The sequence below is a fragment of the Hoplias malabaricus genome, chromosome 7, assembly GCF_029633855.1.
Source record: "Hoplias malabaricus isolate fHopMal1 chromosome 7, fHopMal1.hap1, whole genome shotgun sequence".
Taxonomy (NCBI): domain Eukaryota; kingdom Metazoa; phylum Chordata; class Actinopteri; order Characiformes; family Erythrinidae; genus Hoplias; species Hoplias malabaricus.
In genome coordinates, this window is record NC_089806.1 from 6,205,942 (window position 1) to 6,232,448 (window position 26,507).

Consider the following 26,507-nt stretch of genomic DNA (forward strand, 5'->3'; position numbering starts at 1 on the left):
TTAGATTCACTAGGATGTGATGTCACAGTCCAGTCCTAGTCCCGCTACAGAATGATTTATGTGGGTGGAGCCTAATAAATGATTAAATTATTTGTGTTGTGGCTTGTTACCGTTAGCGGTGATAATTATCATTTAAAGGAACCGGCGCTGAAAGGGCTGAATACACAGGGGGAGAACGACCAGAGTCGTTTTGATCAAAGCAGGTCACGGATGTTTCATTAAGACTGTGGTGAACTGTGAAAAAGGAGAGAATATGTCCACTTTATTTGGCTAAACTGAGAAACCCTGTTTCTGAGGGAGCCTCGTCTCTTTTCACTTGTTGAAACGACAACAAAGCCTCTCGACATGAGGAGCTGTACACTCCATGTGAATTTCTAGCTTCTTAACTTTGATTTCTGATTGGTTTTAACAGCTTTAACAGCAGATGTTCTATATGTGCAACACTGAGTGAGCACCAGATCTGGCTCGTCTGAGAGAAGTCACATCTGAAGAGGAGTTTGTGGAGGAAAGCTGTGGTGTTAGAGAAAGATACGATCAAACAGAAGAAAAATCGATGCAAAACTTTCTTGGCTCATATTAATAACTTTGTAAACTGGGGAACAGCTGGAGGGAAAGTTTAAGATCTACAGACTCAAACTTCACCCAGCTGCTCGATAATCACTGTTCTTTAGACACACGCCTTGTTGCACAGGGAGGTTAAAAAAGCACAGTGGTGAGGTGTACCATCTCTGACAGCCACTAGATGGTGCTGCAGAGGCTGAGTTGAAGGCGTGGAGTTTTGCGTACCTGAGAAGGAGTGAACCCAGACATTCTGAAGGCCGAGTAGACCAGAGGCACCTCCTCCTTCAGCAGCATCTCCACATAGTGAGCAGTGCACGAGTACAGCGGCGGGATCCCGGACTGAGCCACTTCCAATGGGAGATGGACCTGATGGATTCAAAATAGAGACGATGTTAACACTAACTCAGGAAAATCTGAGCACGTGTGTGGAGCTGTGGAACATCTGGAATGAGTGGGATTGTGGCTGAATGCCTTCAGATCATCACAGAAATGTTCCAACAGAGGAGTAGCCTCTTTGTTGTAGGTATAAAGTGTATAGTCTACAGTGTATAAAGAGCCTTAATTGAGTTGAGCAGGGAAAATAACGTAGTGCTGAGATGACACTCTGCTGGACGTGTAATTAGAGCTAATATAAACTTCTCTATACATACGACAGATGACAACATCTCAAACAAGCTTACAGAAATACACACTACTGATGCTCCTATGTAGCCCTGGTTACACTGACAAAACACATCAAAGGCACTGACACTGGGCTGTTTCTTATCTGTGCTGCCACTTTATTATACGTTACATATCATTTATCCTTTCATTTCGTGTCCAGATCCTACCTGCACTCACCAGCCGCAAGGTGGGAACACACCCTGGACCTGGAACTAGTTCGAGAGCTGCACTGTTAAACGTACGCTGGGTGACACCTGTGCAAACCTTAGCGTGGGGTGACTGCAATGCAGACGCAGAAATATAATCCAGCCTTAAGTGTCGGCATCGTTTAGATTTGGCTTTGAAGTTTGGTGCTGAGTAATAATTATTTTTAAGACTTAGACGACACTTATAAAAGGTTTATTAATCTGTTTCTTAATGGTTACTAATTAGGTTGTAAACACATTAAATGTCACTAATCATTTATAACAAATACATAGAAAGTAACAGTAATCTGCTGTTTGCCAAATTGTGAACCCACATCCACCTACAGTTAAACCTCAGATATTGCCAAATACCTACCTTACTGTGCGGCTTCCATCAGTCGACATTAACCCCGTCAGGTCCAGCACATATTTGGTAATACGTTTAACCATTTAACTACCAGGTTTAATCAATAAACCACTGATAGAATGTCCTTTTAGATGCTGATGATAAAGTGGTGGACCTTAATATGAAATGACTAAATCCACATTCTCATGTCTTTACCTTCACATTTTTATTAAGTTCTCTGACACTTTCACTATTAGAAAAACCGTTACATCTATCTCTGTGTTAAAATGCTTATTTATGACCTTTAAGCTGTGTGCAACCATGTAATAAACACATTTTTAATCATTTATATACTTCATAAGTGCAGTCCATTCAGCAGCCTGTATTCTGGAGCAAGCATGCTTATTGGCTCACTGATGCTGATTGGGCTGACTTGAGTTCTGAACCTTATACTGGCATATGGTACTGAATTAATATGGGATATGCTTAAATGGACAGTGCACAGAAGTATAATTACAACACATTTTAACCTCTGCATTTAACACCCACCCACACACACATTGCTGATTAGGGGCAGAGTGGTGGCCAGCTGCCTCGGCACACAGTGAACAGGTTATGAGCCTAGCTCCAGGGCACTTCAACTGTGAATATTGAGGGAGGAGACAGCACTGTTCCTTCACTCCCACTCTCATTATTCCTGCTGTCATTAGGATCGTACCTGAGTTCATATTAAAAGATTTACATTAGGTAGTATTTCATATTTTTGCTCCTGGGCTCCCTCTACAGTTGAAGAGTGTAATTCAGCATTGTCCTGAAATCAAGAGGTAGGAGGGAGTGGCGGTGGTTTCCTACCCTCTTCCAAAAATTACGTAGTGCAGCTTCTGCAGTGCTGAGCCCAGAGTAGCAACGGCAGAGGCCCTATTCTCCCCGTTACAGCTCAGTGGAGCATCTCTATGATTCTGAAGCTGTCACTTTAAGGCAAAAATACTACCTAGTGTTGCTTTAACAGTAATCTACATTAAAGTGCTACCAGTTACTGTTTTACAGTTTGAATTCAGATGCTGCCAAAAGAGTATTCGATTTCAATTCCAAATCCTAGCTAGTGATTAATTAATTGAAGCATTGTTAATAAACAGAGCAGTGTTTCACTGACAGGGCTCTGCTGAAGTACGAGAATAAACATCTTTGGTGCAGCGCTGTGAGGAGAAACCCACACATCTCATTATCTGTCTCTGCTCACACTGTTGACAGTGATGCCAGTGGTGAACAAGCTGAGGATGGTGTTGTTCCTATTTAGGGATTCGTGTCATGTTGTGAACGCTCAGGCTTCTTTCTCTCGTGTTGTCTCTCAGTCCTTTACGTTTTCTGATTTGCATGCAGTCCTGTGCAGGCAGCAAAGCAATATGGGGCTGTAATCAGTTAGACAAAGCCCCTTGCGTTACCATTACCCACACACAGCCACACTGCCCAAACTCTATTACCTGAGCCCTGTTTACCATCTACTGCAGGAGAGAGAGAGAGAGAGAGAGAGAGAGAGAGAGAGAGAGAGAGAGAGAGAGAGAGAGACAGAGAGAGAGACAGAGAGAGAGAGAGAGAGAGTGCTCTTTTTCAACCATTACACGATCAGTGATGGTCACTTTACCCTGGCAAGTTTCTTTAAAGAGACATTTTACATCTAAAATTCTATCATGTTTCTGTAATCAGACACACCTAGCTGTTCAAAATATCACAAACGGTTCACCATTATCATAAAAACTTTACAGGTAGATTTGAAACTGTAGTTGGCTGTTTTTGTTGTAGACATATGGCACTTTTCCACTGCATGGTACCTACTCTACTCGACTGTACTTGCTGTGTCTGCGTGGGTTTCCTCCGGGTGACTGTCTGTGAGGAGTGTGGTGTGTTCTCCCTGTGTCTGAGTGGGTTTCCTCCGGGTGACTGTCTGTGAGGAGTGTGGTGTGTTCTCCCTGTGTCTGTGTGGGTTTCCTCCGGGTGACTGTCTGTGAGGAGTGTGGTGTGTTCTCCCTGTGTCTGAGTGGGTTTCCTCCGGGTGACTGTCTGTGAGGAGTGTGGTGTGTTCTCCCTGTGTCTGTGTGGGTTTCCTCCGGGTGACTGTCTGTGAGGAGTGTGGTGTGTTCTCTCTGTGTCTGCGTGGGTTTCCTCCGGGTGACTGTCTGTGAGGAGTGTGGTGTGTTCTCCCTGTGTCTGAGTGGGTTTCCTCCGGGTGACTGTCTGTGAGGAGTGTGGTGTGTTCTCCCTGTGTCTGCGTGGGTTTCTTCCGGGTGACTGTCTGTGAGGAGTGTGGTGTGTTCTCTCTGTGTCTGCGTGGGTTTCCTCCGAGTGACTGTCTGTGAGGAGTGTGGTGTGTTCTCCCTGTGTCTGCGTGGGTTTCCTCCGGGTGACTGTCTGTGAGGAGTGTGGTGTGTTCTCTCTGTGTCTGCGTGGGTTTCTTCCGGGTGACTGTCTGTGAGGAGTGTGGTGTGTTCTCCCTGTGTCTGCGTGGGTTTCCTCCGGGTGACTGTCTGTGAGGAGTGTGGTGTGTTCTCCCTGTGTCTGCGTGGGTTTCCTCCGGGTGACTGTCTGTGAGGAGTGTGGTGTGTTCTCCCTGTGTCTGCGTGGGTTTCCTCCGGGTGACTGTCTGTGAGGAGTGTGGTGTGTTCTCCCTGTGTCTGCGTGGGTTTCCTCCGGGTGACTGTCTGTGAGGAGTGTGGTGTGTTCTCCCTGTGTCTGCGTGGGTTTCCTCCGGGTGACTGTCTGTGAGGAGTGTGGTGTGTTCTCCCTGTGTCTGCGTGGGTTTCCTCCGGGTGACTGTCTGTGAGGAGTGTGGTGTGTTCTCCCTGTGTCTGCGTGGGTTTCCTCCGGGTGACTGTCTGTGAGGAGTGTGGTGTGTTCTCCCTGTGTCTGAGTGGGTTTCCTCCGGGTGACTGTCTGTGAGGAGTGTGGTGTGTTCTCCCTGTGTCTGCGTGGGTTTCCTCCGGGTGACTGTCTGTGAGGAGTGTGGTGTGTTCTCTCTGTGTCTGCGTGGGTTTCCTCCGGGTGACTGTCTGTGAGGAGTGTGGTGTGTTCTCCCTGTGTCTGAGTGGGTTTCCTCCGGGTGACTGTCTGTGAGGAGTGTGGTGTGTTCTCCCTGTGTCTGAGTGGGTTTCCTCCAATGGTCCAAAAACACATGTTGGTAGGTGAGTTGGTGACTCAGAAGTGTCCGTATGTGTGTGTCACCCTGTTAAGGACTGGCGGGCCCTCCAGTGATTCCAGGTTGGCTCATTGACCCTGAACTGGATAATCAGTTACAGACAATGGATGAATGAATGAATGAATGTTTCTTGTTGCAGCTCCCTGCACAGTTGTAGCGTTGCATTGTTCTTTGCCCTCACTTCTATAGATTCCCTTGTATTTATATTGTATTCTTTGCCCTTGCATCTATTTTTTACCTTCCATTTTACTTTTTTATGCTCAGATTGCTTGATCTGTTTCACAATGTCTTCTATATGGTAATATCCTCTCTAATGTGAATCTACTGTGTTGTGTTTGTTGCCACTGGCTGCTAAATTTCCTTCAGGATCAGTACAATATCTATCAAACAGTGTACAGCAAACAGGACCTAAAAGACAGCTACACGTTGCACCACAAGAGGGACACAGTGGATCACACGAGCAGCTAAGAGTTTCATATAATGAGCTTTACACTGTGCACCCATCCCTGTTACTTCACTGATGGTTTTCCCCATGTTGCTTAAAGAGCAAAGACAGTGAAAACAGATAAAATCAGACATGACGCAGAGGGAAGTGTGAGTGGGGTTGAGAAACAGTGCGGGGAAAGGTTGGACGAGCATGACTGAAAGCAGAAATGAAAGGAGCCCGTCAGCTCTTCACAGACGGACTTCTGACGTAAAGTAGTGGGAGGAAAGTGGGCTCACCGAGCTGTAGAGTCTGGGGGGCCACAGGAAGGCGGAGGGCAGCAGGCGTGAGAAGCGCAGCAGTAGACTGAGGGAGCGGGCCACATCTCCGCACATCAGCAGGAAGACGGTGGAGGAGAACCAGTCATGGCCAGGATAACCTCCCCGTAGATAACCTCCACGCAGCACGGGTCAAGGAACGGTCACTGAGACTCCTTACTCTCACCATGACTTTCAAAAACGAGATTGATAAGCGGTAAACTGCTTACGGTGTTCAAAACAACAGTAGAGCCGTCTGCAACGGAGACGCTGATTATAATCCAGTATTCTGAATTTTTAAATGGCTATTTGGAATAAACTGGCTTAGCATTAAGAAACCAAGCATAGCTTTCCATACACACACACACACACACCTTTGAACCATGTCCCAAATGCTAGCTGGGTCTCTCTGTATTACATTAAGTCACCAACCAGTGACTGTGCACATACAGCATCTTTCCAAACTGGGGCTAACACAAGATCCCTGGACAGATCAACACTTTTGGAGGAGAACGCTAACAGCTCAATTTTATTACATCAGTTAAAGGGTCAGTCAAGCAAACAACAAGCGTTTAAAATGGGTACCGCACTCCAAATTCAAAACAATGGACGTGAAGATCACACAGGTTGCCAGGTTAAAGAAAAGTCAACATACACAAACAAGCAAGAGACCAGTTCAAGAACTTCTAATCTTCTTATTTACCTTTAATGTTAGCTACAGCTACAGAGATAACTGTGTTTGTTTCTGCTATTGTGTGTCGTACCTGGCAACCCGGGAATGTTCAGACTTCACTGTGATTGGACAGTGGGCGGGATCACAGTCTGAAAATCCAAGAGCGCTCGGCTCTGAAATGGACACTCGTCAAACAAAAACAAGCTGGCTACAGCAGTGCTCTTGGAGACACCAGCGCTTCAACTTAACATGTTTCATTAATCTCTGAACACACTCCCTGGTCATTCTGTTGTTTAGTGCAGTAAACATATTACAGATTGCTCCTTTAACAGATCTACTTGAGAGATTTGTGGTGGAGGGCCATGTTTATTGTTGTTCCATTCTGGGACGTGTTAAATTATTATCCACTTGGAACATCATCAAAACATACACAGTAATTTGCCCCTGATTGCAAATATCACCCATTTGCATACGGCTGTACATCACACACACTTTCATGTTAAAGCCAGCTAAGCGCTGAGCTGAGTTACTGTCTGTGGTTTACAGGCACAGTGTGGGAGCTATAAAGGATACAAAGCTCAGACTGGAGAGTGACACGCTGCTGAGAGAGGAACTCCTGACAGTGTTTGATGAGAAGACAGAGATCCTGCTCTGAATCTTCTCTCAGTAACTTCAGGAGTAACCCATACCTGCAAAGACACAAACAGAGATCAATGGAGCACCAGCCCAAGGCGACTAAGACTATTCCGCACAGCCACGCAATACGTGGAAATGTGTTTAAAACGCTCGTCACGTAACGCTAACGCTGACAGCAGAGCTACACTTCAACAGCATAAACTAGAACAAGGCTTTGGAGAGTCATATTCCTGGAATAATGAGGAAAAAAACATGCACGGACCAAGTCTCGTCTTCTCAGACGCTGAGGTACTATGAGTCCTTGGCACAAACACAGGAAATGGAGGTTAATGGACAGCTACAGCTACCTGACCCTGCTGTGAGCCCCTGTGCATGTGCAGATTACATAAGGCACTTTCTAATTGAGTTCACAGAGTTGTCTTGTTCTCTTGTTCACAGAAAGGCACAGATTACTGCAGGGGCTCTTTTGTATCTTGGTTACGTATTAGCCACAGGAAATTCATACAGAGAAATGCAAAAGACATTGATATATCCACTACAGATTAGTGCACATTTCCTATGTATTTACTCAGATAAACTTTTGCTGAATAAAAGTCTTGTACAGGCCACTTTGTGTGCTTTGTGTCTTTATAATTCAGTAAATATTAGGTCTCAAATAATTTTATAGTGTTTTTGTGCAAGGTATAAAGGTTAAATATAAAATTACATATATATTATACATATATTTAAAATTGTGTGTATCATTTTCCTTGCATTTCGCATACACACTTTAAATCTCTTAGTTATTTGATGTGTATTCATTAGAACAGTGGTTCTCACACTGTGGTACGCGAAGCAGCAAGAGGTGGTACGCCAAATGACCTCGAAAAAATGACAACTTAATTAAGGAATTTATTCATAACTGAAAATCTAAAGTTTTTATGTGTAAATTTTACCGTTTTCATAATTACAATGAAATCCGCTTGTGTTGTAGAAAGTCTGTAAGGGAAGCTTTCCTCTGCGTTTTGCTCCAGGGAGGGAACATGAAGGGAAATCCAGTTTCAGCTGCTTACTGTGCGTACGCAAAAGTCTAGAGACAGATGTGAGCAATTTGGAATATGTTTTAAAAAGAGCAAAGTAAAAACGATAAAGACAAGCTGAGACCAAGCTCGGGAAATGCTCTGGAGCTGAGGAGGACTAAATCCATCCATCCATCCATTATCTGTAACCGCTTATCCAATTCTAGGGTCGCGGGGGGTCCAGAGCCTACCTGGAATCATTGGGCGCAAGGCGGGAATACACCCTGGAGGGGACAGGACTAAATCCAAAAGGCAAAAATAGAGAAAAAATAAGCGAAAATTCTGTACACGTGAAGACAAAATGAGGCTGAGGGAAAACATGGCCTTTCTTTGCATCATTACAGCCCTAACACAAGGTGTAACACAGTTCCACTCCTCCTTCACCTACTGCTACAAGCGCAGAAGGTCGCTATGACCGGTCCCTAGCGCCACACTGTTTTCACCTGCAGCCTTTTAAAGCACACGACTAATAGAGAGAACCAGGGGCCACATGTTTCTGTGGTAAAAATCATAGGTGGTACCTGGAGGTGCTGGTTTGATAACGGGTGGTACTTGGTCTAAAATGTTTGAGAACCACTGCATTAGAACTTAAAACGTTTACACGGTGGGCTACTTGTACTCTATTTACTCTATTTCTATTAGAATAACACCAATGATCAAAATATACCTCAAAATACACCCCCGCTCCGAATGCCTCACCTGAGAGAGATGCGGACGCCCAGCTGTTCCACAGACGTCAGGCTGCGAGTCTTTACTGAGTGATCCACCACTAGAAAAGACAAAGCGAAAACATATCAGTTCACATTTACACCATCACCCCCCTGAGCCACCCACACTGAGGGGACCGCGGCGAGCGTGACCCAGAACGCCAAGACAGGAGGCAGAGGGAACGATAAAATCATAGCCTTTCATCAGAGCCGCATCATATCACCCCACAATCAAGATCCGCGCTACGGCGTCCATTCATCACCGTTAAGCGAGGGATTAATTGGCTAAATGCCCTTGGTGAGAGTTAAATGAGGCTGCTGATGTGATTATAGAGCCACTCCTCCATCCTCATTAATATGAGAACAATGGCGGCAGTGTAATAACGATATAATGCAGATGAATGTGAGTCTCTGGGCTCGGTCGGCCTTAAATGTCTGTCGGCAAAACCATAAGGAGAACACGGCTTAATGCGCAGCAAACGACTCGGCCCCTAAACGGCTAACCACACTTCCGCCTGCTAATGTTTATTACTAATAGGACAATACGAGGACCAAAGACAGCAGTAATTACCCAACAGAGGGAAGAGAGCAAGGGCAAGAGGCAGAGGAAAAGAGAACGCAAGAAAAATACGAGTGAGTGAGAATGGATAGGAAAGAAAGAGAGAGAGAGAGAGGGGGGGGGAGAAAAGGCAAAGGAAGTGGAAGAGAGCAAGAGTAAGAATATGGAAAAGTAATAAAAGTGAAAGAGAGAGAGTGATAGAATGTGACAAAGTGAGAAAGAGAGATATTGAGAGAGAGACAGAAAGTGTGTGATAGTGACACAGAGTGATAGAGGGTGACACATACTGAGAAAGTGTGATAGAGTGAGAGGAGGGTGAGAGAGGTAGAGAGAGGTAGGGTATGTGTGTGTTAATGAGAGAGAGAGAGGGGTAGGGCATGTGTGTGTTCATGAGAGAGAGAGAGAGAGAGAGAGAGAGAGGGGTAGGGCATGTGTGTGTTCATGAGAGAGAGAATGTGTGTGTGTGTTCATATGAGAGAGAGAGAGAGAGAGAGAGAGAGAGAGAGAGAGAGAGAGAGAGAGAGAGAGATAGGGTATGTGTGTGTTCATGAGAGAGAGAGAGAGAGAGAGAGAGAGAGAGGTAGGGTATGTGTGTGTTCATGAGAGAGAGAGAGAGAGAGAGAGAGGTAGGGTATGTGTGTGTTCATGAGAGAGAGAGAGAGAGAGAGAGAGAGAGAGAGAGAGAGAGAGATGAAATAAAACCCACAGACTCTCAAGTCTTTAGTTTTCTGAATAATTCCATATTTGTATGGGATCCACCTCACTGTCATTAGGCTGTGTGTGAAGGGAGAGGGAAAGAGAGGTTCTCCCTGTGCTCAGGAGAATAGCTGTGGAGGACAAAGAGAGAAAACGGCCCCTCGGCAGACATTCGACTCCTTTTCCCCTTTTTTAATTGGCACTGACCTTTGTATTCGGCGGGAGGGAAGAAGCAGTTGGCTGAGGACGAGGACAGGTGCAGCACGGCTCTCTCCAGCAGATCCGTCAGCACTGAGGAGACAGGACAGGACATGGGCACCTCCACCAACTCCACATTTCTCCTCTACAGAACACTTCTGACACACCCTGAGTTTAGACAAAGCCCGGCCTGATAGGATCAGTCTCAGGAGAAGCACACCCCTGAATAAATACATTCATTACATTAAGCCTAATGACAATAATGATGACGGTGATTAGAAGTCTTTGTTTGCTGTGCTTTGAGGATGTGTTTATTCACCGTGGTGTGTGCCCTGTTTTGCTGAATTACAAGCTGGAATTAGAATGGGTTTTTATTTGGATTCTATGTAAATGACCATATAAATGAGTCCCAATTTTCAAAGGGGACTGAGAATAATTCCTTATTATAATAATAATAATAACAACAACAATAATAATAATTGCTCTAAAGCCTCTTTGCTGTTAATCGCCTAAATAAGACCTGGTCCGACCTGTTACACTTTACATTTAGCAGAAGCTGTCATTCAGAGCGACTGTTACACATCATTAGAAGTCTTGTCCAAAGCGTCTTACAGGTGTGTTGTGGTCTGCTTTCATGCGGTGTCCACGTAACTGCTCAGTTCCCAAATATTTAGAATGAGTTGAATTTATTATTCAGCTATTTTCTCTTATGTGGATTGTGCACGCTAATTATCGTGTGATTATGATCTTCATCCACTCATTCAGTATCTGTAACCCTTATCCACTTCAGGGTCACGGTGGGTCCAGAGCCTCCCTGGAATCATTGGGCGCAAGGTGGGAATACACCCTGGAGGGGGCGCCAGTCCTTCACAGGGCAACACACACACACACTCACACATTCACTCACACACACACCCCTACGGACAATTTTGAGTCACCAATCCACCTACCAACCTGTGGCAAGGAAACTGGAGCACCCAGGGGAAACCCACGCAGACACGGGGAGAACACACCACACTCCTCACAGACAGTCACCCGGAGGAAACCCATGCAGACACAGGGAGAACACACCACACTCCTCACAGACAGTCACCCGGAGGAAACTCACGCAGACACAGGGAGAACACACCACACTCCTCACAGACAGTCACCCGGAGGAAACTCACGCAGACACAGGGAGAACACACCACACTCCTCACAGACAGTCACCCGGAGGAAACCCACGCAGACACAGAGAGAACACACCACACTCCTCACAGACAGTCACCCGGAGGAAACCCACGCAGACACAGGGAGAACACACCACACTCCTCACAGACAGTCACCCGGAGGAAACTCACGCAGACACAGGGAGAACACACCACACTCCTCACAGACAGTCACCCGGAGGAAACCCACGCAGACACAGGGAGAACACACCACACTCCTCACAGACAGTCACCCGGAGGAAACCCACGCAGACACAGGGAGAACACACCACACTTCTCACAGACAGTCACCCGGAGGAAACCCACGCAGACACAGGGAGAACACACCACACTCCTCACAGACAGTCACCCGGAGGAAACCCACGCAGACACAGGGAGAACACACCACACTCCTCACAGACGGTCATCCGGAGGAAACCCACGCAGACACAGGGAGAACACACCATACTCCTCACAGACGGTCATCCGGAGGAAACCCACGCAGACACAGGGAGAACACACCACACTCCTCACAGACAGTCACCCAGAGGAAACCCACGCAGACACAGGGAGAACACACCACACTCCTCACAGACAGTCACCCAGAGGAAACCCACGCAGACACAGAGAGAACACACCACACTCCTCACAGACAGTCACCCGAAGGAAACCCACGCAGACACAGGGAGAACACACCACACTCCTCACAGACAGTCACCCGGAGGAATCGAACCCACAACCTCCAGGCCTCTGGAGCTCTGTGACTGCGACACCACCTGCTGCGCCACCATGCCACCCCAGGGGGGGGGGGGGGGGATAAATTAAAAAAATAAATAAATAAAAAAATTAAATACAAAAAATTATTGCTAAAGTCTAGGGTGAAAATAGCTCACTGAATAAAGCTCTATAAAAGTCTCTAAAGGGTTGTCTAAGAAATGGTATGTATTTCCAACCCCAACGTGGCAGAACAAACAAACAAACAAACAAACAAATAAATAAAGTAAGATGTAGAAATAACTAATCCTGCTGTTCTCTGATCGAACGGCCCTGTCCTACACAAAAGCACCACACTGTTTGTGAGCCTATTAATTAATGCCGCTGAAGAATTGATTGTCCACTCTGTGCACTTTCAGCTCTACAACCATCTGGCAGCTAATGGACTTCAAAATGTCAACATAATACAAGCAGCATTAAGTAATGTGAACAACAAGCAGGCAGTAATAGACAGGCACACAGTGATGACACATGAGTGTGCAGGGAGGAGGACAGGACTCATCGGATTCACAGCCATTAACATTTTTGTACACCATTTCCACAGGAATACATTATATGACATCAAACTACTCAGAAAGCACCTATACAGATTTGTTTTTTCTAACCGAGCCACTTCAGACGTACCCATTGCTGACACAGGCATTCAACTGCACAAACACAGCTGCACTTAAGCCGGAGGTCACCATGCCCTATGGGAAGTGTGGGCTAGAGCGGTATGAACACCCCCAGCATTGTGTTCTAAAGATGCGCGGTGTGGACCAAGAGCGAGAATAAAGTGCTACACACCGATTCGCGGTGAATAAAGTGTGGATAACTGTTGTGTTTGTCTGCAGTGGAGAGATATTCCTAGAGCTTTAGCCTATGAGCTAATTTCGCTGTTGGACTATTACAATATTACACCTGATATTATACAGAGCCATTAAAGTGTTTGCAACTGGGTCACTCTCAGGAGCTCAGTGAATTCCAGAGTGGTACTGTGATAAGATGCCATCTGTGCAACAAGTCCAGTCGTGAAATATCCTCACTACTAAATATTCCACAGTCAGCTGTCAGTGGTATGATAGCAAAGTGGACACAACTGGGAATGACAGCAACTCAGCCACAAAGTGTTAGGCCATGTAAAATGACAGAGTGATGAAAGCGGATGCTGAGGGGTATAGTGCGGAGATGTCGCCAACTTTCTGCACAATCAATCGCCACAGACCTCCAAACTTCATGTGGACTTTAAATTAGCTCAGGAACGGGTTTCCATGGCCAAGCAGCTGCATCCAAGCCTTACATCACCAAGCACAATGTAAAGCATCGAATGCAGTGGTGTAAAGCACACCACCAATGGACTCTAGTAGAATCTGGAGTCTAGAATCACGCTTCCCCGTCTGGCGATTCGATGGACGAGTCTGGGTTTGGTGGTTGCCAGGAGAACGGTACTTGTCTGACTGCATCGTGCTGAGTGTAAAGTTTGGTGGAGGGGGATTATGGTGTGGTTGTTTTTTTTTTTTTAGGAATTGAGCTTGGCCCATTAGTTCCAGTGAATTTAACTCTTAATGCTTCAGCTTTGTAGGAACAGATGACTGTGCACCAGTGCACAAAGCAAGGTCCATAAAGACCTGGATGAGTTTGGTGTGGAAGAACTTGACTGGCCCTAGTCTTGACCTGAATTAGAGTGGAGACTGCGAGCCAGGCCTCGTCCAACATCAGCGCCTGACCTCTCAAATACGCTTCGGGAAGGATGGTCAAACATTCCCGTAAACACACTCCTAAACCTTGTGGAAAGCCTTCTCAGAAGTGTTGAAGCTTCAGGGAGAACACACCACACTCCTCACAGACAGTCACCCGGAGCGGGAATCGAACCCACAACCTCCAGGCCCCTGGAGCTGTGTGACTGCGACACTACCTGCTGCACCACCGTGCCGCCCAAAACTGTAACACTGTTACAAAATAATATATTGTGATAATTATCGATATCGAACAATAGAAGACAAATATATCATGATATATCGTGATCTTCATATCAGCCAGACCTAGTTGTGCAAAACGTACATTTATTTGTATTGTGATACGATGCTTTGTGTCCCATCACCCATCTCGAGTTGAGGTGTCAGTGTTTACCGTTTCCAGTGAGAGTGCTGGATTTAGAAGACATGGCTTTGCAGTAGTGTCTCCTGCAGTTCTCCATCCAGTTCTCATCCCGCTCAGTTTCCTTAGAGGCCAGGAAAGCGCTGATCTCAGAGTCTGAGGCGGCAGAGGGGACAAAAAAAAGATGGAAAAAAGAGGAAAAAACATGTAAGATCACTGACCTTCTGCACTTCACGCCAGTCTCTTTCTCACATATTCTTGACTTCACCAACACTGGAGGAGCTCAAACCTGTTGCTGGCTGGAGCTACTCGCCACCGACCAAGCATGACCTTCAGAACGACAAGGAATGTCACGCTCCTTACTTCACACCAAACAAACCTTTTGCTACACAGACCTGAATAAATCAGCGCTATTAAATCACTCAATAGGCTCAGGGTAATGTGCAGAGGCCTGTGTCAGACATAAGCGTCTACGCTGGCAGCTGGGAGCCTCTACAGAGCTGGGTTATGTAGTCATGGAGACAGCTGTCACTTTGAAATGAAGATGCAGCGCCGTGACAGCGGAGCGGATAAAGGAGACTCTCGCAGGCACGGAGGCACAATGGCAGCCGTGCAAATCCCTGCTAGTGCCACATTTACATTGACTTTACCACGAGGCGCTTCATTAATGCTTAATTCAGAAAAGAGCGTCTCAGGTCGACCGAGGAACGAAAGGGAATCTGCCGAAAGAGGCATAACTGTACATACTAGGACATCTCTGTATTCCAGGGGCATGGAAGAATGCCATATTTAATATCAGGGAGTTACACCTTCAACACAGCATTCGATGCCATTTAAATGAAGCCATAAACAGATACAAACAATCAGACGTTCGGAGTGATTCAGTCATGTGTTTGAGGACTGACAAGAAAGTGACAGGCTTTGAAACGAGAACCGGGAAACCAGCATGAATCCTAGAAACTGGAATAGACTTATCCCTTTCACACCGTGTTCCTAACCCCCACGACCTGGTAAATCAGTGAGAACATCTTTGGCCCTCCCTTCTTACCAGAGTCCGATTTGTTTCTTTGTTATTTTTATTAATGGATTGTTTACAGTGTCTTACTGCAAGTATTGGGCTATAAGGGCTAGTTAAAAAGAGCACCAGTGACCTGTTGCCAAATAGTGAACCTACATCATAGAATGACCATGGAGGGTGTTCAGAGATTAATGAAACATGTTAAGTTGAAGCGCTGGTGTCTCTGAGAGCACTGCTGTAGTCAGTATGTTCTAGTTTGGCGAGTGTTCGTTCCAGAGCAGAGCTCAATTGGTGTTTCAGGCTGAGATCCCGCCCACTGTCCAATCACAGTGAAGTCTGAACGCCACGGGTTGCCAGGTATGACGCACATTAGCAAAACAAAAACTTCAAAAAATTCAAGATGCCGGTAAATAATGCCAATATTAGCCTTTAAAAATAACCCATTTAAGGTGGAACTAAATGATTGAATACAAAAACTGAATAAGAAGAAAAAGAATTACAGATTACTCCTTTAAACAAAAATATAAACAGGTGAAGATAATAAAATAAAACATATCGCATGTATTTTATGGACTTATGAGTTTCTAAACTGTCTCTGGGTCATATACTGGCCTTCGCGTGTTGTCTGCAGCTTCCACTAAACAAAATTCCCATCTAATATCTCATGCTGAGTCACAATACATCAAAACCGCACTGGGAAAGTCACTATGTGGAGGAGTAAAAGGAGTTAAAAAACAACAAAGACAGAATGCAGCACAGAGACCAGACAACAATAAAAAGTGCAAAGGTCTGATGGTTTTTAATGTTTTGTTAAAACTATTTACACAAGCGTTTTACCTTGTTTGGTCCGTGACGTCTTTGGCACATTAAGGACAAAACAGGTGGGCACAGGGTAGGAGGAGAACATTGGCCATGGGTACGGATCGCTCCCCTGAAATAGGGCATACTGTTAAATTAGAATACGAGTAGCAAATCAAATCAAATTTATTGATATAGCGCCTTTTACAACTGACGTCACAAAGCAGCTTCACACAGTTTCAGAGCAGAACATTTAAATCAAAGCCCAATGCAAGAAAGCCGAAGGCGACAGTGGCAAGGAAAACTCCCTCGAGTAGCAAGGGATGCACCGATATAGAATTTTTGGGGCCGATACGATAACACTTTGATGTAGCCGATACCGATATTAATAACTAATAATTTTATCTTCACAAATTCACTTTGGATTAAAACAAAAATTTTAATTCTTTGTATCGTGTGTTGTCATAGGACAACCATCTTCTTCAGTATTTGTACATTTGGGTACTTTTTAAATCGTTTATTATGTGTAGTTCATTTATACTGAATGGTTTCTAGAGAAGCGCTGATTAGTGAAAGGATGAGGGACAGAGTGTACCACATACCACAAGATTTTGGACAATTTCCTGCCCCCAACTTTGTAGGAACAGATGACTGTGCACCAGTGCACAAAGCAAGGTCCATAAAGACATGGATGAGCAAGTTTGGTGTGGAACAACTTGAGTGTGTTTGAGTGAATGTCCATTCATTCATTGTCTGTAACCCTTATCCAGTTCAGGGTCACGGTGGGTCCAGAGCCTACCTGGAATCATTGGGCGCAAGGCGGGAATACACCCTGGAGGGGGCGCCAGTCCTTCACAGGGCAACACACTTGAGTGAATGTGCTTAATCATTTTTCATCGTGTTTCAGTAATAAATTCTGGATGATTCACTGATTTCACGGGTTTTATATGAGAAGGGCTGTGGTCGTGGAGGGTAGTCGTTTATAGTTGTGAAGTTACAGGCGTCTGTGCATATGTGCAAGCACAAAAAGGTGGCAAGTTATCAACAGTAACATCGGCTAAAAGTTCAGTATCCGGGACCTATAACAATAACGATAAAAATCCACATATCGGCAAATAACATATCGGTCTAAAGCCCTAGTGGAGCAGGATAAGGTCAGTAGATGATAACATTTGTGGGATGAATCTGAGCACTTGATAAAGTATCTCTAATTTCCAGAGATCGTACTCTGGATGTTCACAAAGTGGTTATGACAGGTCACTCTTAATAATAACAACACACTGAAATCACTCCACAGTTGATATTGTGAGACTATAAAAACTAAACACACCACAGATCCAGTCTTTCCCAGTACAGACACAATTAACATTTATCTCGCTCAAATTGGGCTTAATAAAACAAGTGACTGCTTTGTTTCCGAAGAGCCGTAACACTGGAGGCTTCGAAAGCTTTATTGTTTTCCCAGGGCTTCTCATAAAGGGCTTAATAAAGAGCTAATAAGGTGTGTTTTCACAGAGACGGACATTAAACCAGGCATTACAGACTCTCTGGGGCAGACTTTGATGGAATGGAGGAGAAGGAGGAATGAAGCTGACCTTCTGCAGAGCTCTGGGAGGAAGTCTCCTTTCAGAAGGTCCACCAGCTGCATTCATTCGCACCAGCAGGTGGTTCCTCTCCACGGACAGGCCATCAATGATGAACTCCCTAGGGCGGATACACACGCCATACAAAACTGAGTAGCGGAACAGGTCTCAAAAACAAATAATATAATCCCAGACCCACAAGAGCCTTTCCCTCAGGTTATCACTTCTCTCATGTCTGACTCCCGAGGACACAGCTTTATCACTTTTATCTGAGTTTATTACTCGGGGCAGCGTCCTGTGCCAGATCGTCCATTCTAAGAAACCGGAGAGGACTCCGGCGTGTGTCGGGAAGAAGCACTTACCCTTCCCCGGGGGCAGAGTCTATGGCATTGTCCTTCTGACTCTGGAGCAACATTTCAGAGAGTTTATACTGAGACTCCAGCAGCAGGAAAGAGTCCAAGCTGCAGCACATGACGCTTAAGAGTCTGGAAGAGATCAGAAAGAGTGTGTGTTTGTGTGTGAAGAGAATATCAAACAGTTGGCAGAAGGGGTTTAGCATGTGTTTTCACAAGTGATGAAGCATGAACTACTGAATGTGTGTGTGAATATATTCATTCATTCATTCATTCTGCGGTGAGTCCAGAGTGTACCAGGAACCACTTACAGCAGCACTGCGGTGTCTGATCTGATATCAGCATCTTGAAACACCAGCCTCTTATGTGTGAATCCTGATTTAAGCCTTCAACCACATCCAGTCACATATTGGGGTGAAAGAGCTGACAGTTTGGGTGTAAACCAAACCTTAGTAGAGCAGAAGCCGAACGTTTTTAATGAGCAGTACGACGGTGGCTTAACATCAGTGCGCAGTCATAACAACAAATACGGGTGGACCACAAGGACAAGGACGTGTTTTATCACCGTTATTGTTTATTACGTACACTACTGACTAGGTCAGTCACCAGGATTGTAAATGAATCACGTTTGCAGACGATGGTTGCCCTAGTGGGCCTTTAAACAGGCAATAAACCGGATCACACGACTGAGGTGGATAGTGCAAATGAAACTCACTATTTTTAACCATTTCAGAATCAAAAGAAACGGTGATTGATTGTCATCCTATTATTTTCCAGGGTATATCCATGGTACTCAGTCGGAAAAGGGTGGAGTGCTCTCTCCAGGTTGGAAGTGAGATCCTGCCTCAAGTGGAGGAGTTTAAATACCTCGGGGTCTTGTTCACGAGTGAGGGAAAGACGGAGCGGGAGATTGACAGGCGGATCGGTGCAGCGTCAGCAGTAATGCGGGCTCTGTGCCGGTCCGTTGTGGTGAAGAGAGCTGAGCAGAAAAGCAAAGCTCTCAGTTTACCTTTCAATCTACGTCCCAACCCTCACCTATGGTCACGAGCTTTGGGTAGTGACCGAAAGAACGAGATCGCGGGTACGAGCGGCTGAAATGAGTTTTCTCCGCAGGGTGTCTGGACTCTCCCTTAGAGACAGGGTGAAGAGCTCGGACGTCCGGGAGAGACTCGGAGTGGAGCCGCTGCTCCTCCACGTCGAGAGGAGCCAGTTGAGGTGGTTCGGGCATCTGGTTCGGATGCCTCCTGGACGCCTTCCTGGTGAGGTGTTCCGAGTATGTCCAACAGGGAGGAGGCCCTGGGGCAGACCAAGAACACTACATGTCTCGACTGGCCTGGGAACGCCTCAGTATAACCCCAGAGGAGCTGGAGGCGTTGGCTGGGGAGAGGGAGGTCTGGGTTTCTTTGCTCCGACCACTTCCCCCGTGACCCGGACCCGGATAAGCGGTGGACAATGGATGGATGGATGGTATGTGTAGTGAGACAGTGGGAGAGCGTAAGTATCTGGGCACGATTAACGACTCCAAACTCGCACTAAAAACAATAAACAATGGCTTTACATTAAGAAAATGACGTACTTTTAATGCGGACACTGGTTTATTAACTTTTATACAGAGTCTAGTGAACTTTTCCATCCACGGCTGGGGGGGCACTGGGAGTTTGTCAGTCTGGAATATGACTATGGACAAGGTTACGAAAATCATTAGAGAAAAACTAATATTAAAAGCATTCCTCAACTCTCAGAGAAGAAGTGGACCATTAACCTTGCTCGGAGGATATTGGACGTTCCATTCCACTACATTTCAACCGAGTCCCCCCTCATGGACAGTTTAGATTATGCATTTCCATCATTTTTAAATCACTGTGTGCGTTGTCTTGATGTTTTATGTTGTGGTGTTGTTTTATTTATTGTTGTTGTGTGGATATCGTGTGCGAAACGAAATCCCTCAGAGGCAGTAAGGGTTTTGATTCAATTCAACAAACAGCCAGAGCAGCAGATGGACTACACTCTGTGGTCTGTAAGTGCAATGTGCGCCTACAATAAACCATAATACGTCTTTTGATAATTATAAGGTATTAATTTATATCTATAAAGGATTAACATTTAACCAGCTTCTTTTAAACTGTGCTGTAAACCAGTGCCACCGCTGGCCGTTGTTTACGAGCTCTCAACGTTTTAAATGATGCAATTACATTCTGATGTAATTTACTGCAATTCCGATTGCGATGAAGCCTCTCAGTGTTTTTAAAAAGTGACAGATTTTTCTACAGGACTTTAATCCCTCCTCAAACAGCGTAAAACTAATGGAAGGCTGGAAGAGTGTTCAAACACCTTGAACGTTTCCTGCAGCTCTGCTACAATCAAACAGCTGAAACCGCCGGATGATCTGAACTCCGTGTCTGAACCGTGAGAGCTGTAATCTCAGCAGAAGCACATCAACACTCTGCAGTGGAGCATGAAAACAGCGGCCTTGTAAACAGGAAATCTCTCTATAAAAGCTGGAGCTTGTAATTAGTTGCTTTTGCCCGTTTGGCAGGGGTTTGGGTCGCTGTGAAGAACACACCACACCCTTCAGAACCCTCTACCCCAGGACCCGCGTGAGAGCGACACTACGTGTGGTGACACCACGTCGCCCGGGCACGCGTGTTTCAGAGCTAAACGTAGCAGTGAAGATGGCTGAATAGAGTCAGCACCAATTCTACAGATAACGCTATGTCACACACTGTCAGAAAGAGCACTGAGCAGTCTATTTGAAGGCGACGGTATTGGCATGTGGGAGGTACGCTGTATCTGAGGGAGCAGGTGATGAATGTCTGAGAGGATGATACAGTGTGACGGCACATTCAGTCACTCAGACAGATGCACAGAGGGGGATCAGCGCAGGTCCCTTTATCTGCCCGGAGCCAGCGTATGAACAACGCGACATATTTCATATTTTGCAGATTTCAATGAACGTAAAGGTCAGTGAAAGTCAGATTTGTTTGTATCTTATCTGATGCAGTTCCAGCGGCATTCAGCTGCATCCTGCTAATTAAAGCAACATTGGGTAGTGTTTTAACCCTAAAATTACAGCTTAATAGGCTGTAATCAGGAGAATAGAGCCTCTGTTATTGCTATTCCGGCCTCAGCACCGCAGAAACTGTATTATGTAACCTAGCCATAGAGGGTAGGCACTATTCTTAGCCCCTCCCATCGATTTCAGGAACCTCCAGGGGGAGCACAGGAGCCAAAACACCAAATCTTACCTAGTGCTGCTTTTAATTGTTTACAGTGGTGCACTAGAGTTTAAAAAAACAGAGACATCTGTTCACAACTCCACACTGGACCTTTGGCACCGTATTAGGGTGAACAGGCTGAGATTCAGTGCGCGGAGTAGGGAGTGAGGAGAGGTTTGAGACGCAGCTTGAGAAACTAATATTGGCCCCGTGGTTAGCTCACCAAACAGGGCTCAAAGAGCTTCATTAATACGGCAAACATGCTCTCAGTAAGTGTAAACATTTCTCGCAGTCGTATTACAAGAGGCGACGATTCCCAGTCTGAATTACGAGCTAATTGCCGTACATGGTGCAAGCTGATGAAACACAGGAGTGAACTGTTAACAGAATAAGAGACTTGTTTCGAAACTCACAAAACCAACGAAACAACACCGACTAAAGCAGCAACTATCAGAAGGATTCCACCACAGCTTCAGCGCTGGCCTTCGGCTGGAGGCCCTGCAGCGCCTTGGACATCTCACCACTGTCTGTGTAGTGAGTGAGTGTGTGTGTGAGAGAGAGAGAGAGAGAGAGAGAGAGAGAGAGAGAGAGAGTAAGAGAGAGAGAGAGGGGGCGAGAGTGTGTGAGAGAGAGAGAAAGAGTGTGAGAGAGAGGGAGAGAGCAAGAGAGTGTGAGAGAGAGGGAGAGAGTGTGAGAGAGAGAGAGACAGTGAGAGAGTGTGAGAGAGAGAGTAAGAGAGAGGGAGAGTGTGAGAGAGAGAGTAAGAGTGTGAGAAAGAGTGTGAGAGGGAGAGAGCAAGAGAGTGTGAGAGAGAGGGAGAAAAAGAGTGTGAGAGAGAGAGAAAGAGAGTGTGTGAGAGAGAGAGAGAGAGAGAGAGACAGCGAGAGAGTGTGTGAGAGAGAGAAAGAGTGTGAGAGAGAGGGAGAGAGCAAGAGAGTGTGAGAGAGAGGGAGAGAAAGAAAGAGAGTGTGTGAGAGAGAGAGAGAAAGAGTGTGAGAGAGGGAGAGAAAGAGTGTGAGAGAGAGAGAGAAAGAGAGTGTGTGAGAGAGAGAGACAGAAAGAGTGTGTGAGAGAGAGAGACAGAAAGTGTGTGTGAGAGAGAGAGTGTGAGAGAGAGAAAGAGAGTGTGTGAGAGAGAGAGAGCAAGAGAGTGTGAGAGAGAGAGAAAGAAAGAGAGTGTGTGAGAGAGGGAGAGAAAGGGTGTGAGAGAGAGGGAGAGAAAGAGAGTGTGTGAGAGAGAGAGAGCAAGAGAGTGTGAGAGAGAGAGAAAGAGAGTGTGTAAGAGAGAGAGAGCAAGAGAGTGTGAGAGAGAGAGAAAGAGAGTGTGTAAGAGAGAGAGAGCAAGAGAGTGTGAGAGAGAGAGAAAGAAAGAGTGTGTGAGAGAGGGAGAGAAAGAGTGTGAGAGAGAGGGAGAGAAAGAGAGTGTGTGAGAGAGAGAGACAGAAAGAGTGTGTGAGAGAGAGAGAGCAAGAGTGTGAGAGAGAGGGAGAGAGAAAGGGAGAGAGAAAGTGTGTGAGAGAGAGAAAGAGAGACAGTGAGAGTGAGAAAGAGAGAGACAGAGTGAGAGTGAGTGTGAGTGAGTGAGTGGAAAGAGAGAGAGAGAGAGAGTGTGAGTGAGTGAGTGGAAAGAGAGAGAGAGAGAGAAAGAGAGACAGCGAGAGTGAGAGGGAGAGACAGTGAGAGAGAAAGAGAGTGTGAGAGAGAAAGTGAGAGAGAGTGTGAGTGAGTGAGTGAGTGGAGAGAGAGAGAGAGAAAGAGAGTGTGAGAGAGAGAGAGAGAGAGTGAGAGAGTGAGAGAGAGAGAGTGAGAGAGAGAGAGAGAGATATTTAGTGGAATGTAATTTATTTACAACTAAAAAGCAATTTGCAGAAGATCTGCAATGGTATGATTCAAAATGAAGTGTTTCCCCAAAGTGTGCGCCCGAAAAAACACCACCACCAATAACAACAAACAGCATGAGCCCGGCACATCACACTCCCACACACACCTCAGTATCCAGACACACACCCACTACATTCATTAATTGTCTCACGCAGCAGAGGAACTTCGATCTCAGAACATAACACCCTCGCTGTCAAATTAACACTCTGTAGAAATGCCATGTGCCCGCTTTGTGGGAGGCACTTAGCGCAAGGAACGTGTATGAAACCGGCTGCGAGGATTCTACCCACTGAGCTGGAGGCCATCCACCGTACAGCGCTTGTGCCCTGAGCTGGTGGAGGGGAGGTACGTCACATTCCGTGATCTCCGGGAGCTGCTAACGCGGCGTGCTTCCATGCCTTAAAACGTGTCCCCACTACATAAAACATAATCTGATCTCCTGCGTCCACAGCCGGGGAATAAATGAGATTTTGTGATTTACTCTTTGGCTCGCCTTAGACACCCAGGGCATGGCATGGTTTATGAAGCAATAACGCGAAGGAGCATGGTATATCACACGTAATAAAAACATTGATATACCGCTTATTAATACAAATAAGCTCCACAGTGGATCTAATTGCGGCGGGAGTGGATATATTAGTTTTGCCGGCAGCAGATTCTCTCTTGAGTAGGTTCTTTTCCTCCCTCTCCATTTCAATGGTTGACAGAGCATTGGTCATTTCACATCCTCTCGGAGTCAGATCCCATCCCCTATCTGGAATCCCTGAGTCTGGCTGTGATTCAGGAGAATATCAGCACAGAAAACACAGAGAGCCGAATCAATCCCCCATCGATCGGGAGCCAGGAGAATGAATGAAGGAAAGAGGGCTAATCAGATAATAAACTCTAAATGGTGCTGCCTGTATTTTCCTGACATTTCTGAGTGAAAGAGGAAAGTGTGTGTGTGTGTGTGAGAGAGAGACAGAAAGCTATTGATCTCACCTCAGGCCAAACGTGTGTGACTGCTCGTAGTTGAACAGGGAGTGTATCTTTGCATCAGAGTTAATAACAACAAGGCGGTCCATCACATCCTGAGGGGCAAAAAAATACATGAATTCTTTAAACAAATGTACACACACACACTTGAAAACAGCATAAATGCAGCTGATGAAAAAAACAGATGCTGGAACTCATTCAGAGATAAAGCGCTATCATCTTTGGGCAAAGTCTGCCCTCCAATGGCTGCAATTCAAGCTGCTGCTGCAGTAACAAAAAGCTCAAAGACGACGTACTCTGAATAAAAATCACTTTTCCAGTTCATTTTACTATTTGTGTGTATCTGGAGCTTAACCACACACACACACACACACACACACACACACACACACAGTGAAACATGACCACCCAGTCAGTTTTCTGTGCACTGCCTAAATCACAATTCATCATGAGGTAATAGGGGTCATTCTTATTTGCGCTGTATGTTACGTAAAGTAAAGTGCAGAGACTTCAGAATGGCCCCGCCCCCTCATCTGAGTCTGTCCAATCACAGCGCTGGACCCGCGTTTATGTGAGAGCGCAAAGACGAGGTTAAACACAGCAAAACAGACACAACGAGCGCGGAGAAATACTGAGAGCACTGAGTAAAAATGAGAACGGAGAAGAAAGAAAACAGAGTGAAAACGGCTAAAAACCAGAGCTTCAGCTCCTCGTTCCTCACTGCTGTGCGCTCGGGGTCGGGGTGAACAGAGAGTGGCTCATTATCATTTAAAGGAACAGGTGCTGAAAGCATCCGTACTGAACGGGTCTGAACGGTACTGTGGTGTTGATCCTTGTGACAGTGTGTTAGTGTGTGTTGTGCTGGTGTAGAGTGGATCAGACACAGCAGTGCTGCTGGAGTTTTTTTAACCCCTCAGTGTCTGGACCGAGAACAGTCCACCGACCAAAAACATCCAGCCGACAGCGTCCTGTGTCACTGATGAAGGACTAGAGGACGAGCGACACACACAGTGCAGCGACAGATGAGCTACTGTCTCTGACTCTACATCTACAAGGTGGACCAACGAGGGGGGAGTGTCTCACAGAGTGGACAGAGAGTGGAAATGAACGGTAGTCTTTGACTCTTAAACAGTACAGTAACTGAGGAGGGATAGAAAAGCAGGTACATGAAAACACCCTTTTGTTTGTGTGTTGTAATTATAACCTGATAATAATAATAATAACCATCATCAGAACCTGCTTCTCACTGCAAGCTTGGTTTTGCAGTTGTTTCTCAGTTGTGAAAAGACTTACAACAATAGAGCTGGGCATTTCCCTCAGATTATACTCCGTCTTGTTGGGCAGGGCCTGGTGTCCCAGCAGCTCCCACACAGCTTGTGGAGAGGACAGGAGGTTCACTAGTGTTAGGAAAGACTGCAAACGCACACAAAAAACACACAAACAGCAGTTCAACTCCAGGTCACTCTGACTCACTGTAAACACAGCTGGAATTTTAGAGCTCAGATTAACTCCTGCAGCTAATGTTCTGGTGATCTGCTCAGATGCCTCATTTATATTCTGTGATAAACAATTTTAAAGCGTGAAATAACATCAAAGCAAATGTTTGCACTTTTGAACTTGGGGAAGGAAAAAAAAAAACTCAAGAAAAATAGCTTTTTTACTAATTTAAAGATGCAAACAGATTTAATTAATCTTCTTGCCTACATTTTCAAAACATTCAACAAGAGTGTTGGCTACAGATGAGTGAAATTGTGTCTAAACCAGCGACACACAACAGTGCTTCCACGTGGCTCACGTCTCACTGCTGTGCACTCGCGGGTGAGTTGTATGTGGCTCACTACGGTTTAAAGGCTACGCAGCAGCTCTATGAAAGTGTCAAACAAATAAATACAGTGGTTGAGTTCCTAACTTGTGTTTATTGATCGTCAGAAAACATGTTATTTCTTACTAATTCAAGGAATAAGGTTTAAAAGACCGTGCCCCCCCCCCCCCCCAACGGTGTTGGGAAACTCTAATAGGTGTCTTGCCTGTGACGTAGATGGTGGACAACAACTCTAGAAGCTGCACTTAATTTAATGCAAAATGAGGAAAATGTGTGTTGTTTTTGGCTGCAATCATTCAATGTACAGTGGGACATCTGTGAACAAATGGCCCAAAGATCCCAAAATATCCAGAAAATGGACTACATTTGTCCACTTTAAACGGGCACTTTGGAAAGGACCATCCACTCACTCCGTTATCTGTAGCTCATTTCACTGGCGCTTTTCCAACAATATGGGCATGTAAGGACACCAACGAAAGGTGTTCAAGAGCCTCTGTAACATGGAGGTAAACAGGGTGAGGACACTCACTTCGCCTGTTTTAGTTGGTGGTAGTTAACGTTAGCTTGACTCGCTAAACTCGGTGGCTCAGATTATACTCGGCTACGTAGCTG

The 26,507-nt window shown here is 45.7% G+C and overlaps 1 protein-coding gene across 2 annotated transcripts in view; it reads right to left on the reverse strand.

Annotated features, from left to right (window-relative positions):
- Positions 1-26,507, reverse strand: part of tbc1d32 (TBC1 domain family, member 32) — a 59,159-nt gene that overhangs the window by 12,433 nt on the left and 20,219 nt on the right. For both annotated transcript variants that reach the window (XM_066677749.1, XM_066677748.1), the window contains exons 22-32: positions 25,367-25,486; positions 24,080-24,168; positions 18,012-18,134; positions 17,662-17,770; positions 16,106-16,199; positions 14,284-14,406; positions 10,223-10,306; positions 8,753-8,822; positions 6,933-7,048; positions 5,669-5,823; positions 787-927 (exon numbers count right to left, since the gene is read on the reverse strand). In XM_066677749.1, coding sequence (XP_066533846.1) covers positions 787-927; positions 5,669-5,823; positions 6,933-7,048; positions 8,753-8,822; positions 10,223-10,306; positions 14,284-14,406; positions 16,106-16,199; positions 17,662-17,770; positions 18,012-18,134; positions 24,080-24,168; positions 25,367-25,486 — 1,224 coding nt within the window. The remainder of the gene's footprint in view (positions 1-786; positions 928-5,668; positions 5,824-6,932; positions 7,049-8,752; positions 8,823-10,222; positions 10,307-14,283; positions 14,407-16,105; positions 16,200-17,661; positions 17,771-18,011; positions 18,135-24,079; positions 24,169-25,366; positions 25,487-26,507) is intronic.